At 38.7% G+C, this 16,111-nt stretch overlaps 1 protein-coding gene across 2 annotated transcripts in view; it reads right to left on the reverse strand.

Moving 5' to 3' along the window:
* Positions 1-5,166: 5,166 nt before the first annotated feature.
* Positions 5,167-16,111, reverse strand: part of STX2 (syntaxin 2) — a 44,544-nt gene continuing 33,599 nt past the window's right edge. The window contains exons 5-11 of one of the 2 annotated variants that reach the window (XM_019538965.1): positions 15,621-15,694; positions 15,321-15,429; positions 12,449-12,522; positions 12,196-12,333; positions 10,548-10,658; positions 9,341-9,465; positions 5,167-7,605 (exon numbers count right to left, since the gene is read on the reverse strand). In XM_019538965.1, the coding sequence (XP_019394510.1) occupies positions 9,385-9,465; positions 10,548-10,658; positions 12,196-12,333; positions 12,449-12,522; positions 15,321-15,429; positions 15,621-15,694 (587 nt within the window). In that variant the 3' untranslated portion in view covers positions 5,167-7,605; positions 9,341-9,384. The remainder of the gene's footprint in view (positions 7,606-9,340; positions 9,466-10,547; positions 10,659-12,195; positions 12,334-12,448; positions 12,523-15,320; positions 15,430-15,620; positions 15,695-16,111) is intronic. The other variant, XM_019538966.1, reaches the window with a different exon arrangement.

A 16,111-nucleotide genomic window follows, 5' to 3' on the forward strand; every position in this document is an offset into this window, starting at 1 on the left:
AAGTTAGTCACCCGTTTTATATGCTGCAGCATCAGACAAGCATGCAGTTGAAATAATGTTGAAAAGTCTGTTTCAGCTGGCTGAATATATATTACATAACTGCAATTTTGTTGTTGCATAAGGTTTTGCATTTGTTGAGTCGCTACACAAGCTGATGGACATGCACTCTACTGGTTTGGAGTTGGTCAGTACTCTTCTTTCCTCAAATCATAGTAAGTACCAGATGGTGACCAAACACCATCTTGCGTGCCATCGTACAATGGAAACAACACTGAAAAACAACTGTACAATTCTTGTTTAAGAAATGGCCTGTTGTCTTCCAATGAAAACAGTCAAATACATTTATAGTAATTTGTGACTGAGAGTAACTGCTCAACAGCAGACACTGTACCATCTCCCTCTTTCCCCTGCTCACAAGAAATTTGTTTGAGCACAGTCTCTAAAGACAGAATAAAGCCTTGGCTACAGTAGGCAAACATCACAATGATCTTTTTCAGTACTTACCATTGCTACTCTATTTTCCCCTTTATAAAAAAAAATATCCACGAAATGCTTTTGTTCTTGCACACCTGAGATTTTATTGTGTATTCCTTAGATTATACGGTCTTTTTATTCCAAATCTCTGGTCGTAAAGACTTGGCTGTTGACAGAAACGGACTTTGCATGTTTGATAATGTTAACCAAAATAGATTCTGTGACTGGTACTAAGCAATTGAAGAACCAATCGCTGTCCATGACAAAAAAGCTTGAGTTGCTTCACAGGTGCAAAGACTGACCCACTGACCCAAGTATGAGGAAGAGTGCCATGGTTATTTTTAGAAAGGCATACGAGTCACAAGAACGTATCAGAGTACATTTAATATTGGTTAACTGGAGACTGAAGAACTTCCAAACTTCTTATTTTGTGCCTGTTTGTCTGAATAGGAGAGGAAGGGAAAAAGCGGACCTCGATTTCCACAGGAAAACTCATCTTTTTATCATTTTTATACAGCTCAAGTTGTGATCACTCCTTTGCCATTCTCACCATTACTACATCTGTCTCCCCCTGGCTTTTCCTAGTTTAATTGGGCCACCGTTAATTGAAAAACACTGCAGTGTAGTAGTAAAAGCACAGTGCAATGGAAAAGGTGCTACCCTTGAGATGGAGCATGCAATGGTTACTCATGTTCATTTGGGTGGAAGTTTAAAGACCCACCTAACCATTCTGTTATAATATGATGTGCTGTATAGGTAGGTGCCTAATCTGCTTTTCCTAAAAACAAGACTAGAATCAGAGGCTTAGTGTCTTGACCAATATTCTAGATATTTAATAGACCAGAATTCTCAAAACAGAATTATTCATCTCTCCCGACTATACAGTTGGTTCAATAAAAGTTACATCAAAAAAACAAACGTCCCCTCATACATCCCCTGGGCCATCAAGGCTACAACAGCACTCCAACCATAGCATCTCGTGTCCTCAGTTTTACTCAGGCACTTATCCCTATGGCATGAGTATCCAAACATTAACTTATATTTACCGTGCCCCTGTGCTGCGGTGGTATCCTCATGTTACAAATCAGACTGATAAACAGAAAAAGTCAAGTTAAAATAACGCATTGATTTTGGATGCCCAATTGGAGGCATCTAGAACCTGATTTTTCAGAGCAATTGGCTCTTACTGCATTCAAAACACAGCACTTGTGACAGCCGAGTGCTTGCCTTGGTGATCAGAACGATTATTATTTTTTGCATGTGGATGCCAAGTTTCCTTTTTTTGAATGCAAACTGAAAAAAACCCCAAAAAACCCACTTTCAAAAAGTTCCAGCAGTGGCACTGCATTGACACCTACCTTGTACAGCAGGAGGCGCAGAAGCTGCTTCAGCTCTGCCAGACCTTTGTCTCGTACTTGACCTAAAGGAATCAGCTCAGAAGAGGACAATCTACCACTGCTACATACACCAGCGCAAGGGTGGGGATGCACACTTTGCCAGAGGATTTCACAGGTAGTTGCTGGAAGCAGAGAAGTGGCAAGCACTGGGAATCTTAGGTTTCAGTCCAAGCTTTGGAGGAAGTATGCTCTAGCAGGCAGACTTCTCCAGCTCATCCATTTTTAGCTTTCTGCTCCATGCTTTTAACCTGCCTCAGGCCCTGTGCCCTACCTCTCTCCCATGGTACCTCCATGTCCACCCCCAATTTGTCTCCATTGCTCAGACTCTCCATTCCAGCGTCAGTCTGTTTTCATCTCTCAATCCGGCCTTGCTGTTTAAGTCCTAATCTTACCACTTGCTCATATGCTCCCAGGCTTAGTCCCTCGCCATACTCCGCCCCAATCTTCTTGCTCAGTATTTATCTCCTCCAGCCTGCTGATTCACTCTCTTTCCCCCACTCCAGCTCCTAATCCTATTATCAAACCTTTGCTCTTTGCCCAGTCTCACCCTGCCTATGCTACCCCACTCTCTGGCTCCTCATCCTAATCTTTATGTCCCATCCCAGCCAAGTGGATCTTAGTATTCCCCTTGGCTCACTAGGCTCCTTGTCCCAGTCTCTCGACACTCATTCAAACAGTCCCAGTTTCACCAGTCTTCTTGGTTCTCTTTCCTGTTGCAATATTCTCGTCCACCCAGCCCCTCTTCCCTTCAACTTCCCGTTTTACCAGACTCCCTGGTTTCGGGGCCGGCCCCAGCACAGCAAAGCAGCTGAGAGCAGCCACTGTAGGGGATCTCCAGCTTTCATATCTTGCTGCTGAAGCATGCTCAGTTGCTCTGTGAGACCAGCAGTTCAAGCCTGCAACCCCAGGAGCTGTGAGGGTCAAGCACACACTCAGGAAGGATGGACGCTTGAGAGCTTTTTTCTGCACGCTCACTAGAGATCATACAGCTGCTGAAGTACTTTTCAAAGGTTTCAGAATGTAGATGGATTTCCTCAATGACAGCAAGGACATATCCATGACACATTTCTAGTCCCTGTGGCAGAGAGCCAGCATGTTAAATGTCAGCCGAAAGGATCTAAAGTTTTGCTAAATTACAAGAAACTGAAGCACGAGGCAACTTGATAAACAATATGGCAAGTGCTTAGCTTTTATGGAAACTATTGAAGTATTTACCAGAAAATAGATATGCTGCTTCCAAGGCCATGCTCCTGTGGCCAGAAACAACAGATTCAGACCTACGTGGGTATGCTCACTTGTGCCTAGCCTTTACAGTATTATTAACGGGATACAAAAATGAGTTTGAGTAGGCACATCATACTTCAAAGTGTTAAATTAGACCATACGTTAAACATGGCAAGTAATACCAAACGGACTGTTTTCTTTGCTATATACTAAAGCAAGGGTGGGCAAAGTCTGGCCTCTGGGCCAGATCCAGCCACCAGCGGACTCCATTTCCCAGCAGCCCGTCTGCATGGCTGGGGTCAGTTTCCATGGAGACTCCAGCCGGAGCTGTGCTGTGCTCTTGCAAGACTGGGGTTGCCATGGAAACTGGCCCCAGCAGCGCTGGTAGGGCACTCAGCAGGGCAGGGCACGGGGCTGCTCTGGAGCCACTGGGATCTTACGGAGGGGGCAGCTTGGTCCAGGGCCAAGCCAAAGCTGCAACATACAGCCTGCACACTCCAAGCAGGTGCACCCAGGCAGCAGATGGTGGCTGTGCCCTGGGTCGGGACCATGCTGTCGCTACTACAAGGAGCCAGGGCAGAGCCACAATGTGCAGCTTGCATGCTCCAGGGGAGGGGTGCGTAGGCAGTGGATCGCAGCTCAGCCCTGGCCCCAACCAAGCTGCCCCTGCCACAAGATCCCAGCGGCTCTGGAGCAGCCCCCTGCCCTGCCCTGCCGCACACCCTGCCAGTGGGCTGGGGCTGGTCTCTGTGGCAACCGCAGCCTTGCACAATCACAGCACAGCTGCAGCTGGGATCGCCATGGAGATTGGCCCCAGCCATGTGGGCAGCAGCTGTTGGGAAATGGAATCCAGCTGCTGGCCAGATCCTCCATTTTGCCCACCCCTGTACTAAAGGCTAATGAAAGATCACCCTGGAGAACATGTTTAAAAATGCTTAAGGGACTTCTGAACCATACCTAAGCCCATTTTCAAAATAGATCTAGGAGTTAAGTCACTTTTCAACATGGGACTTGAACACCTTTGAAAGTCTGATGCCATACATTGCCAACATGTTAGAAAAGCTGTGATTGGTAATACTCTCTTTGAAAACCTGCACACAATTATTTTAAGCCAATGAGTTCATGCTTTCAAACAGGTGATGTGCATGTCAAAAAAGGCTGCCCTACCCAACGGGATGATTTAAGGCCAGAGTCCAATTCCCTCCCTCATATGGAACAGAACCTTACTGAGCTGGAAATCCCATGGAAGTCAACATGACGTTTCATGGAATAACACTGGTCAAAATGAATAAGATTACCATGATTTAGCTCTTTGTGATCCAAAATACCAAAGACCTGATTTGCGAGCAGCAGCAATTTTGGGGGGGTGACCTTGTTAATGGACCAATGGCATAGGTCACCTGAGGGAATGTACCTTGAACCTGAAATCTTGTCTAAAATTTCTACCAACTATGCAGCTGGTCAAATAAAAGATTATCACCTCAAAAACCCTTGCTTCTTGCATATTTCTGGGACTAATCACAGCTACAATATCACTCCAATAATACCATGACAAAATGTTGATTTGTAATCTTAATTTAAGCCAGGGATGTAGAAATGGAAGCCCCAGGTCTTAGTAATAAAATCAATACTCACTGCAGAGCCATTCGGGAACTCCCTTGCTTTCCCTTCTCTCAAGTTATTAGTAGTTACCGGCTTTAGTTTTCTCTCTCGTAAGTACCCCAATCTACGGACATAAATGTGTAAATAAAGGACTGTTTTTATTAAAAATCAGCAGTGCCAATGTCTTTAAAATGTGTTCATTAAAAAAAATTTCTTGTTTCACCTCATGGGATGGCTTCATTAAGTTACCAATATCAATGATTGCACTATAACATTGGGACCTCCCTCTAATAAGAGATTTTTGTAAAAGGAAACGCTTGAGGCTACGGCCTTTTCTCTCCTATTCTACAGAACATCAGATTTTGGATCTTCACAAAAGCTTTAATTAATATACCATCCACACATCTACACATTTCCAACAGCCTGTGTAAACATTAATATATTCAACATAATAACAACCACAAAAAAGTATTGTTTAGATAAATTTATTTGTACATAGGGGATTAAAGACTTTCCCATAAAATTTTACTAGAAATAAGTTCTTAAGTTTTGAGGAGACAAAGAAATAGGTATGTGGCGTTGCATATCTATATAAACATTCTACACAACGCCACATACCTATTTCTTTGTCTTTTAGATATATATATATATATATATAAAAAACTGATTTGAGGCAATTATATAACAAGTACATGATCTAGGCAATTGATATTACTGATAAAGAATCACTTGTACATGAACAGATAAACCACAAAGTTATTATATGCAGTTGGCATTGTGGGTGATGACTGAAATGACAGCATGGAGTATTTCCTGAACTAAAATATTCTGTAAATTCCTATAAATAAGTTTGACTTGAAAAAATAATCGGAAAAAAGCTAGACAATAAAAGGCACTTTACTTATTAAGGCAAACCAACCTCATGAGTACTTTACACAAAGACCCTCTCATAACCACTGAAGACTTCTCAGATTCCAACAGAGGGTTAAAACAAAAATGTTCACTGATGATGAAAATTTCAGTAAACTTAAAAGAGTCCATGACTATTTTTTTTTTTTTTACAAGTTTGTTTAGGACTAGCTACAAATCAGAAGAGAAATTCACAGTACATTTCGGCACTATCGTGCAGGAATACTCCTCAATAGATGCTATATGTTGTGCGCATTGCTGAATACTAGGAAGCAGTTAAATGGCCTGTATTCTTAAAGCTACATTTTAGTATATAAGATGGATCTCAGATATTTTAAATAAAAATATATCTTAATGTTTAAGGATTTAGTAAACTGCAGGAATAAAAAAGGTTTTACATATAACATCATCTCCAAGGAGAGTAATATTTTCAAATCATAACAAACAAAGTTTTAGGCCAGGTATTACGAAGGCACCCATTATGCTTGTTTGACATTTGTCTCAACATATCTAGACAAATATATTTAAACAATGAGAAATTAAAATACAAATTACAAACATTTTACACAGAAAGATACAAGTACAGAATGTAACAATAAGTTCAGTTATATTGGTTACATTTGAAAAGTTTTAAAAACTTTACAAACTAGCATAACCGATACATATTATTAACACTAAACACTTCATACATGTTACATAAATTCACAAAAGTAAATTTCATAACAAATCAGTGTCTCATTTAGCAAATCCCAAACTAAAATGCAACTAAAAGAAGCATATTTGTTCCTGTTTGCTTTCATCATGGACTACCATTTTCAAAACACTAGAAAATTAAGGCTTGATTTTTGCTTTGAGGAACAAGATGAAGTATGGGATTTGGCCATACTGACATAAATTGTAAGGCTAAACTGATCAGTCAATTTAGTGTTATGGTCTAAAATACAATTTATCGTGCATATCTTTCTAAAAAGCTCAAATGCTATTTGCAGTTCATTACTGCATTATTATTCCAGGAAAGTATTGCAACCATTTTCTTAATTATGTGGATTAATTGCTTAAAATCTTTTTTAAAACACAGCAAATTAATATAAATAATACAAAATTGAACAGCAAGCTTCACAGTGATGTGTGAAATCCAGGCCTTTTTTCAAATTCTACGTTAATGCAACTTGCTGCAGTGTTGTTGAGCGAAACTTTCCAAATCATCTTCTGGAGAGATTTTAAGAAACAGTTTAATATGTTATAGTCACTATAAAAAGAAGGCATTTCAGTTCCTTTTCATAAGCTTTCTGGAACCTGGGTTTTTCCTCGATGAAAAACAATTGTATAATATCATCCTTAAGTGAAAACTGAGTTTGAAAATAAAATAATGCAGTACTTGCCACAGGGGAAGATATTTCTCTTTAAAAACTAGATACAGAAAGATGATTGAATAGCTAATGTTGTAGTCAAAGTTATGGCTAGCAACTCATTAGAAGTGTTCAAAAAATCAATTATTTTCCTAATAAGAAGAGAACACAAATGTGCTACCAACATTCTTAACTAGATTTATATTAGCAATTGAAGAGTAAAGCCAAATATAGAACTATTTAGTGTTTTGTTAATTAAATTGTGTTCATAACACTATGAAATCAAAAGCTGATTTCTCAACTAACTTGACTTTTAAATTGGTTAAAAACAGGGTTCATGCTCACAAATGCATGCAGTTTAGGATGAAATCCAAACCCATATCCCATAACTAGTCCAATTCTCCAATAGTGTTAAACATTAAGGACCACTGAGTTTTCTTTTTTAAATTTCTAATGATAGCTCATCATGGTAACTTGGTGTAAAACATCCCTTACACAAAACTACAGTATTTAGTTTTAGTGTAGCTGTGATTTAGAGTGTCTGAAGATTCATATTTCCTGGAATATGCTTGCTATGAGAACGTGGTTGCTAGGATAATTCCAAGGATCACAAGCAAGACAGTTACACAAATAATTATGAACATCATTTTCTGAAAAAAAACCAGAAAAATCTAGATTAAGGCACCATATCAGAATTCCAATCTACTTTGTAACCACATATGCATATTCTGTATCTATCACACACAGAATATGGATGAATATTGATATGTGACTCAAATTTTTTTTTTTTTTTTTTTTTTAGAAGAGAGAACCCAATACTGACTTTATAAACCTAATACTTGTCCATTTATTTTGTGGAACATCTATAATTAAAAGGAAAAGTATATTCCGTCAATACATTAGAATTCACTAAATATGAAAGCTGAGAATGAAGAAAAAAATATACATTCATAACACGAAAATTGGAAAAATTCTTACGTTAACCTTTTTTGGTAGATACTTGTGTCTTATAGCTTTAAGAATGCACAGAGTATTAAGTAGCATGCAGTAAAAGTCAGTAAACCAATTATATACTAAATCATTGGTACCAGGGCGGCTTGTGAATGTTGCGATGGTGGGCTAGATGGAGCATCCCACAGGAGCGCAAGGGCCCTGTGCCCTTTCTGGGTTCCCCCCCAGACCAAGGAGGTATCAGTTGCTGAGCTGGCGGGGGGCACGCCCCCCCCCACCCCGCGTGCTCTCTGGCAGAGCAGTACTTCTGGTCCACTTCCAGGTCTGCTGCCGAGTGGACTTAGGAGTCCCCCGCGCTCCTGTGGGACACTTCATGTGCCCCACCATTGCAGCATTCACAAACTGCCTGCTACATAGAGGTACGTAGAAAAAATATTTAAAGCTATGTCTCTGTCCCAATCTCTGAATCTTTCTGAATCTCTCCAAATTGATTTGGAGGGCTCCAATTCAATTCAGAGCAATTAAAGGTCCTCTGATTTGATTTGGATTCAGCAATTAGGCCACCGAATTGTGCCGAATCTCTGCCAAATCAAATTGGGGACCAAAGCTTCGCACAGCCCAACTAAATGGGCTTCATAGAGTATAATATATTACGAAGTCCAATGCACAGTTAGCTATCTGAGATTCTATGTAGTTTAGTACATTTAGTAATTTCTAATTAAACTAAAGTTAAATCAATAACAACAAAAACAAAACATTCCAATGTTAAAAAGTGTTAGTTTAATTAACTTCATGTCCTAAAATTAGAAAGTGAATGATTTTGCTCATCAAAGTTGAACTGGACATGGCGCTGCTACGTGGACAACAATAATTTATTCTACTAATACAGCAAAAAAGCTGTTCTAAAAGTTTTAGAAGAAACTGCCTTGTCTGATCCCTAAAGTAACCTCTTAGGAAGATTCCTATTTTAGCTGTTCTCATCTCCTACAAGAGCTGGTTAAAAATATTGTTTCAAACTGGAAAATGTAAGGATGATCTGTGCTGTAAAACAGAAGCACACAGAAAAATGTAGCATGGGTCTGTGTTGAAAATTCTGTTTAAACATATAAAAAAAATGATCTGAAAAAGTTATACGCCAATGAAAGTGCAGACCAATGTTGGTCCCACTGATGTTAAATGTTCAGGTATCTCATGTGATCTCCCAGCTGAGTAATTTACCACTAGATGTCACAGTTTTAATTATTCGCAAGATGCCCACTTGTGAAAACACACAAGGGCTTTTACAGGAACTTATGATGAATCCGATCTAGTAATTCATCCACATTTGTGTGGTCATTATACTGTATGGGTATTAAGAGCCAGAACAGTAAAGTGCCTTTGCTTAGTGAGTTGCCAATGCTGAACAAAAGCAAAAGTAGTGGATTAGTTACTTACTGCCAAGCTGGCAGAGAGGCATGCATGCTGAAGTTATCCAGCCATCACCGACCAACTGATAAACCAATAATTAGAGCAATTATCGCAAGCAAGACCACTGATACAATGACAATTATCCACTTTTTCTGTCAAAGAAAAGGTTAAAATAGAATTATTAATTTCAGAAAATGTGACTTTAAGCAAAACGGTATTAAGCAAATCCAATTACATCACAGTAATTATTTAGTAGCAGGCAGCAGCCAAACAATGTTATAACCGAACACTGCACAACTTTAAACAAGTATATCCTCTAATAGATCAGTGGCGTAATAACAAAACAATATTAACTGGGACGATAAGTGGGGAGTACCTGTACTGCTATAAACTCACTTAGCTCCCAAAAAATTCTGAGATGACGTAGTAAATGAATAAAGGGAGTCACGGAGGATATTTACTTGCATTACAATTTAAATACTCTCTAGGGGTTTATATTTTCTGTATGTTCAATTTATTGTGATGGCAAAAGAACGCTAAGGACATATCCAGATGAGCATGCACATGCAGTCTGTGGCATCTCAAAACCGTCTTAGGCGCTGCAAACGGCATGTGGCACATGTGCACCCACTCACTGCATTGCTAATTTGCAATGTGGCACCAAAATTTGACACCAGGAGATCCCAGTGTCAAAAACAAAAAATGCTGCAAAAAAACAGCACGGGGCATAGTTGCTGGCCCCAGCCTCCCCCACCCCCATCCAGGATACCCTGCTGCGTGCCAGAGGCTGCATGGTACAGGTGGGACAAGGTGTGCTGCAGCTTCTCGAGCCCAGGGAAACAAACGTCCATGCTTGTGTGGACATAGCCTAAGAGTCTTTATTTAGTGTGTGGATCACTATCTGTTCTCCTTACACAGAAGCAATATCCAAAATACTACTAAAAGAATATTCAGAACAGATTCAGGAAGCTGCATCCTGTAATAAGTGAGTATGAAATAGATGGGAAAGCAGTGACCATGAAGAACTTAGATAAAAATTTTCTAGTCCAGTTTAATTTAGTCTGAATCCTCTACAGTAACTCTAAAGCAAGCAAAGCAGCATCGCTTTCATGCCAAGCCTTACAAGAAAGAAACAAGCAAATTAAATTACAACATATAAAAGAACAGAATAAAAAGGTTTTTTTGTATTGTGCCATACTAGTAAAATTCTTAATATAGTTATAGGAAAACATACCTTTCGTGCTTTACTTTGATATTTAGTAGCCAGTATCGTCTGTTTTTTAGCATGGTCTACATAGTTTGACGCATTCATCACATTCTTTTCTATGTTGTTGATCATTTCTCCCTTAAAATACAGTTATTAAGAGGCGTTATCACCAAGAGCAACATCATAAAAACCAGTATGCTGGACCTGAAGACAGCCACATAAATGTAACATTTTTAAAAAGGGAAGGAATTATTTGTGTAATGAATTAATGGGTGACATTTTTTGCATCCATATGTAATGGGAAAAAAGGGAACAAGAAGCAAGGTCTCTTAGAAAATTTTAGATGGGTGGGGGAAACAACAGGGCAGACAGGAATAAAATGCTGATAATTTAAAGCATATCCTAAGAACAAGGTATGATTTAACAGATAGTCTGGAACTGGCATACGGAAGAGGTCAAAAATGTCTGAACACGTTTTTGGAAACCGCAAGCAGATGTACCTAGACATACCCCAAATTAGTCATAGTTTTTAAGGACAAAGATTCCGCACAACTGACAGCTTAGAATGCCAGTTCAGAATAAATTTTAGCTTAGTTGCGACGAATGAACTTGAAATGCAAGGTTGCTGATATATATTACAACAGATCTGTTACCGGTGTTTCTGTCCATCAGAAGTCATAATCAGCAGCAGCGAACAGCAAAGTATTAAAGAATGATGCACAAGTAAAGTTTGTTCATTTCCACACATTTACAATCTATTAGTTGTTTTCACAATTGTTCATTGTGTATTAAAGCTACACGTGCAATAAAGTATGAACTCCTTCATAAAGATTGCTTAAATGAAGGTTGATTACAATACTACCTATTGAATTATCATGCACTTAATGTACATTTTATTTTCACAGCAAAAAAGATCAACTAATCCTAAAAACCTGGGTTAGTATGGTCAACTGAACAAGCCTCATGAAGAATGAAAACAGAGTAATTGCTTAACCCCCAGTATCTTTTCTTTCCACCTCTAACCACATAATGATCATGAAATTGAGCAGCTGCAGTCACTGCTCTTCCACTGTATTCCTATTAACATTAAGTTATATGGAAGTATGGGTACACATTGTGCAAGTCTTCTTTATGCTTCTCTGCAAATTCCAGTCCAGCACATTCTAGTCTCTTGCCATACCTAACAAATCCTTGTTGCTGTGGCATAGTCAGACCAATTATTCTTACTTACTATTCAAATCTAAATCTAGGTCAATGTATTTATCCAACATATTATCTAGTCCTGACTAGGACATTAGACGGTATAACTAAAAATCAGTTTCATCTTTGGGATTTATACTTTTAAACGCACACAGACATACATACTGCAACATGCTTATCCAGTAACATCTAGCAATTTTTTGTACATGATGGATTACATGATTATCCCAAATAGATGTGAGCAAATGATAATTTTCGGCTTTAAATCTATTAATGTCAATATTCAGCAGCTTTTCTTTAGTTTCACAGGTTGCGATAAGAGAATTCAAACAACAGATAATAGCTATAAAAAGGCTGCAAGTGGCAAGACTAAGATTTGAAGGAATGCAACTGTTTTTGCATATTTTTAAACAGGAAAACTCAAAAAATTCTCAATTACAGAAAATGAAGAGTATATTTAAATTGGTTCAGTTACCTGAGTCTCAACAAATATTGCCATGTCCATAAACATGTCATGTAGTTCCTGTATACTGGATTCCAGTTTCATAATATCTTTATGACGGGACTCAATTTCATTTAGAGCTTGTCTAGTAATCTGGGAGTCTGATATAATCTTTGGAAGAAGAAACAAAGAAACAGACAGACATGATTAATGTAATTGACATGGTCTTGAACAAAGGAAGCAGCAGAAATATACGATGGCCACAAACTGGGTTGTAAATACGTACATCAGAAGTGAAAATAGAAGGATTACCACTTTCTAACATTTCTTCCAGTTCTTCATCAGAAGTGGTTTTTCCAGCTAGGAAGAAGGCATATTCTACTGTTAGGAAGTATTATTACTTTAACTACTCATAATAAAATTATTTACTATAGCTAGGCTCATAATTTAAAAAGACAAGTATTTCTTATCAGGAACAGTGATCGTATGTAACAGTTAATAACAGATATTTGCCTCAGCTGTATTAACTTGTCACTTCTGTTAACTCGCATTGCTTTCCTACCGTTGCCATTGCCCATATTCTACTATAGTAACTGTCTGATTTGTTACTCTAGTCTCACTGCTCAAGTAGATTACAAGAACAACAGTGATAATATTTGCTGCTGTTATTATTATTATTATTATTATTATATGGTATTATGAGCCTATTTCTGTCCTCAGGCTGCTTAGGGAACAGAAATGTTCACGTAAAAGCCCAGTCCTAAATACAGAAGCTAAATAACTGTGGTCCTGCAGGCAATTTACGGTGCAAAGAGTTGGCTGATCATATGGACCCAGCTTCCTCTGTCCTGTTCTAGAATTGAAAAAAGTGGCCAGGAATCTGTACTTATCTCTTTCTGGAATTTGGCATTATTTACAAGAATTCAAAACAAAAGTTCACAAGATTCAGCCAAATCCTAGCCAATGAATTAAAATATATGTCCCGGTGCCTGCTGTAGACCACGTAACCATAGAGGTCTTCTTCAGTCCTATGTTCCTTTCTCATTTGCCTTTCTCTGACTTCCTAGTCTGTTCTCTGGGGATTTTCTCAATTACACTTCAGGTCCTCTACAGAAAGCCACTCTGATTACCGTTATCCCCACGTGATACAATGACTCACCTACAACTGTGAGTCAGCAAAACACCCATTCAGCAAAAAACTGCTGACTGAGAAGTTGTCAAGCAAACACAGAGCCCGTTACAAATTCATTAAAAAATGTCTAATGTTACTTTTCCCTGCAAGCACTTGAAATAATACATGGCGGCTACAGAATGATGAGCTGGGAAACTGTGATATGCACAAGACTGATGATATTAACAGGCAATTCACAAGAAGTTCTGTATTAAGGTGCATCCACAAAATGAAAAGGTATCATCTGATCTTCTGCTCTAAAGTTATTCAGAATAAGTGTTTAATTCTGGTGTAACTTGCCAGGTTTCTGGTTAAGCTGCTGAGAAAAAAGCTAGAACCAATTCCATTCATTGTAATGTGGAAAAATCAGCTTATTATGTTAAGAAAAAGTACCTTAAAAATAGAGCAATCCTTCACAAGCGCAATCATTATGAAAGAAAAAAATTCAGCAAGTGATACTGGAGCCAGGGAATAACATTCAATATTCAATCAACCAGGAAAAATACAAAAACTGTGTTCCATTTAAATGATCCACAAACAAATCATCTCGGTTCATAAGTTTAAATAAAACACAGTAAAGAATCCTTTGTCAGAGACACCCAAATAAAATCAAGTTTTAAAAACCCTGCGACCATATTAAGCCTTCTTTTATACCCTGCCTTGACTGAAACTAACTTCTAAGAATCCTCAACCACATAGTCCAAGCTTTCATCTCAGCTAAGCAGAAAAATGGACAGGATGTGGTTTAATCAAACTATGATTTACACTCATCTAGGAACTACCTGCATACAAACTGTACAGCGCACGTCATCATTCTTTGCTTAACCGTTTTCACCTGTTTGAGTGCAACTGTTGGACCTCTGCGCATAGACACCTCATCCTAACCCACTTGTCTCTGTACCAAGTATTAGCAACTTCACAACTTCTGCTTTTTAACTGAATCCAAACCAAGGAACAAATACCGGCACTGGACACAACTGCAGTGCAGGCATTAGACACTGGAAGAGCTGCCCACCCAAGCAAGAGCACAGATTGCTAACACTTCCATCCATGATGCCACACCACCTTTGAAATGGTTTGTAACAATAATGGCTTCAGAGCACATTGGCTGTACTTGCTGTATAATAAAGACTACAAACACAGGTGTCAAACTCTCATTTGAGGTGACAGGCTGGATCCAGACTGCGTGGCTTCTTTCAGGCCTGACCACTCACTTCCAGATCGAGTCCGTGTTGCTTCTCACCATGCCTGCCAGAGCTGCTGGTGTCAGCACAATGAGCACACGGGAGGTTAAAGTCACCACGGCCTGGCATTGCTAGTAGGGACTGCACACCAGACATTTGGTGACAGGGTGAGTGGTAGTGGTGACATTAACCTGCTGTGTGTTAGACTGCCCACACAGCAGCCCCTTGTGGGCCAGATTCAGAAGTGGGCTGCGTGGACTGGGAGAAACCATGAGGGTCAGATGACACCTCCATGGGATGCATTTGACATTGAACTTGCTTTCAAGGGTATATTGAACTTGCACATAAATTTGTAACTTTGGAAATATCTGAAACAAGAGAGGAAGCTCTTGTATTAAGTGAGGGTAGTACAAAAAACTGCAATCTCTTCTAAAATGGTTTCTTGTAGGTCCCATAAACTGTTTTCTGAATTCCCCAGTTTAAAAGGTGCTTTCTTATTTAACAAGTTAAGAAAACGTTTTTTGTGGATTTGTTTCATTAGCTTGAACAATCCTAAACAGTGAGAGCAAGAAAACCAACCAAACAAAAAACCAAACCCTTCTCCCACCCCCCAAAAAAATTGGTATCAAAAACTAAGGTTTAAGTTATGGGAAAGCAAAACCAGTAGCTGGATGGCAAGTTTTATTATTACTCCTATACAGTATAAAACAAAGGACTAACAACAGAAGACAATCTATTGATAAGCAAAATCTTAAAATTTGAATTGAGGTTTCTAAGTGAGAAACAAAATTCAGGTCACTTACTTATTTCTAACTGTCGCTGTATCCGTCCTTTACTGCGCTCACGAAAAAGTGTCTGCGTCTCATTGTATTCTGTCATGGCCTCTACAAACTTGCGGGACAATACAGAGTGCTAATATTTGAAGAATAAAAAAAAAAAAAAATGTATCTATATAATGCAACATCCTACAAACAAAATACAGCTACAGAAAAATAACACAGCCTGCAGGTTCCCGAAAATGTTGTTGCCCTTTTACAGATGACTGTCATACTTCTGGAGATTTTATTATTTTAATCCTTGCAGTTCACCTATGGGCATCCTACCTGTGTTTTTCGTATCCTGAGGTCCACTGAAGTTATATTAGCATTCTCATCCTGTTCAAAACTTTGTTCAATTGCTAGGAACAAAATAAAAATTCATATTATAAAAGGAGTTAGGGATATAACATACAGCATAACTATTATACTGATGCTACTAAAAATAATTGCTATTTTATGAACGTAAGTTAGTTTATAAATCTTAGAGTTTATAACAGATAGTTTGTCCATAAAAAGATTCATCACATAATAAAAACTAAAACGTATTACTGATACAAAACACCAGGTGCAAAATTCAACTGCTTAAATATACAAATAAATTTCAGTAACCTTAGGGGCAATCAACACGGGTTCATTAGAGGCAGGTCCTGTCAGACCAACCTGATGGCATTCTATGACCAGGTCACCAAATCCTTAGACGTACGGGTAGCAGTGGACATAGTCTTCCTGGGCTTTCAGAAGGCTTTCGACACTGTCTCTCACCCCATTCTCATTAA

The sequence above is a fragment of the Crocodylus porosus genome, unplaced genomic scaffold, assembly GCF_001723895.1.
Source record: "Crocodylus porosus isolate Cpor-Errol unplaced genomic scaffold, CroPor_comp1, whole genome shotgun sequence".
Lineage (NCBI taxonomy): Eukaryota > Metazoa > Chordata > Crocodylia > Crocodylidae > Crocodylus > Crocodylus porosus.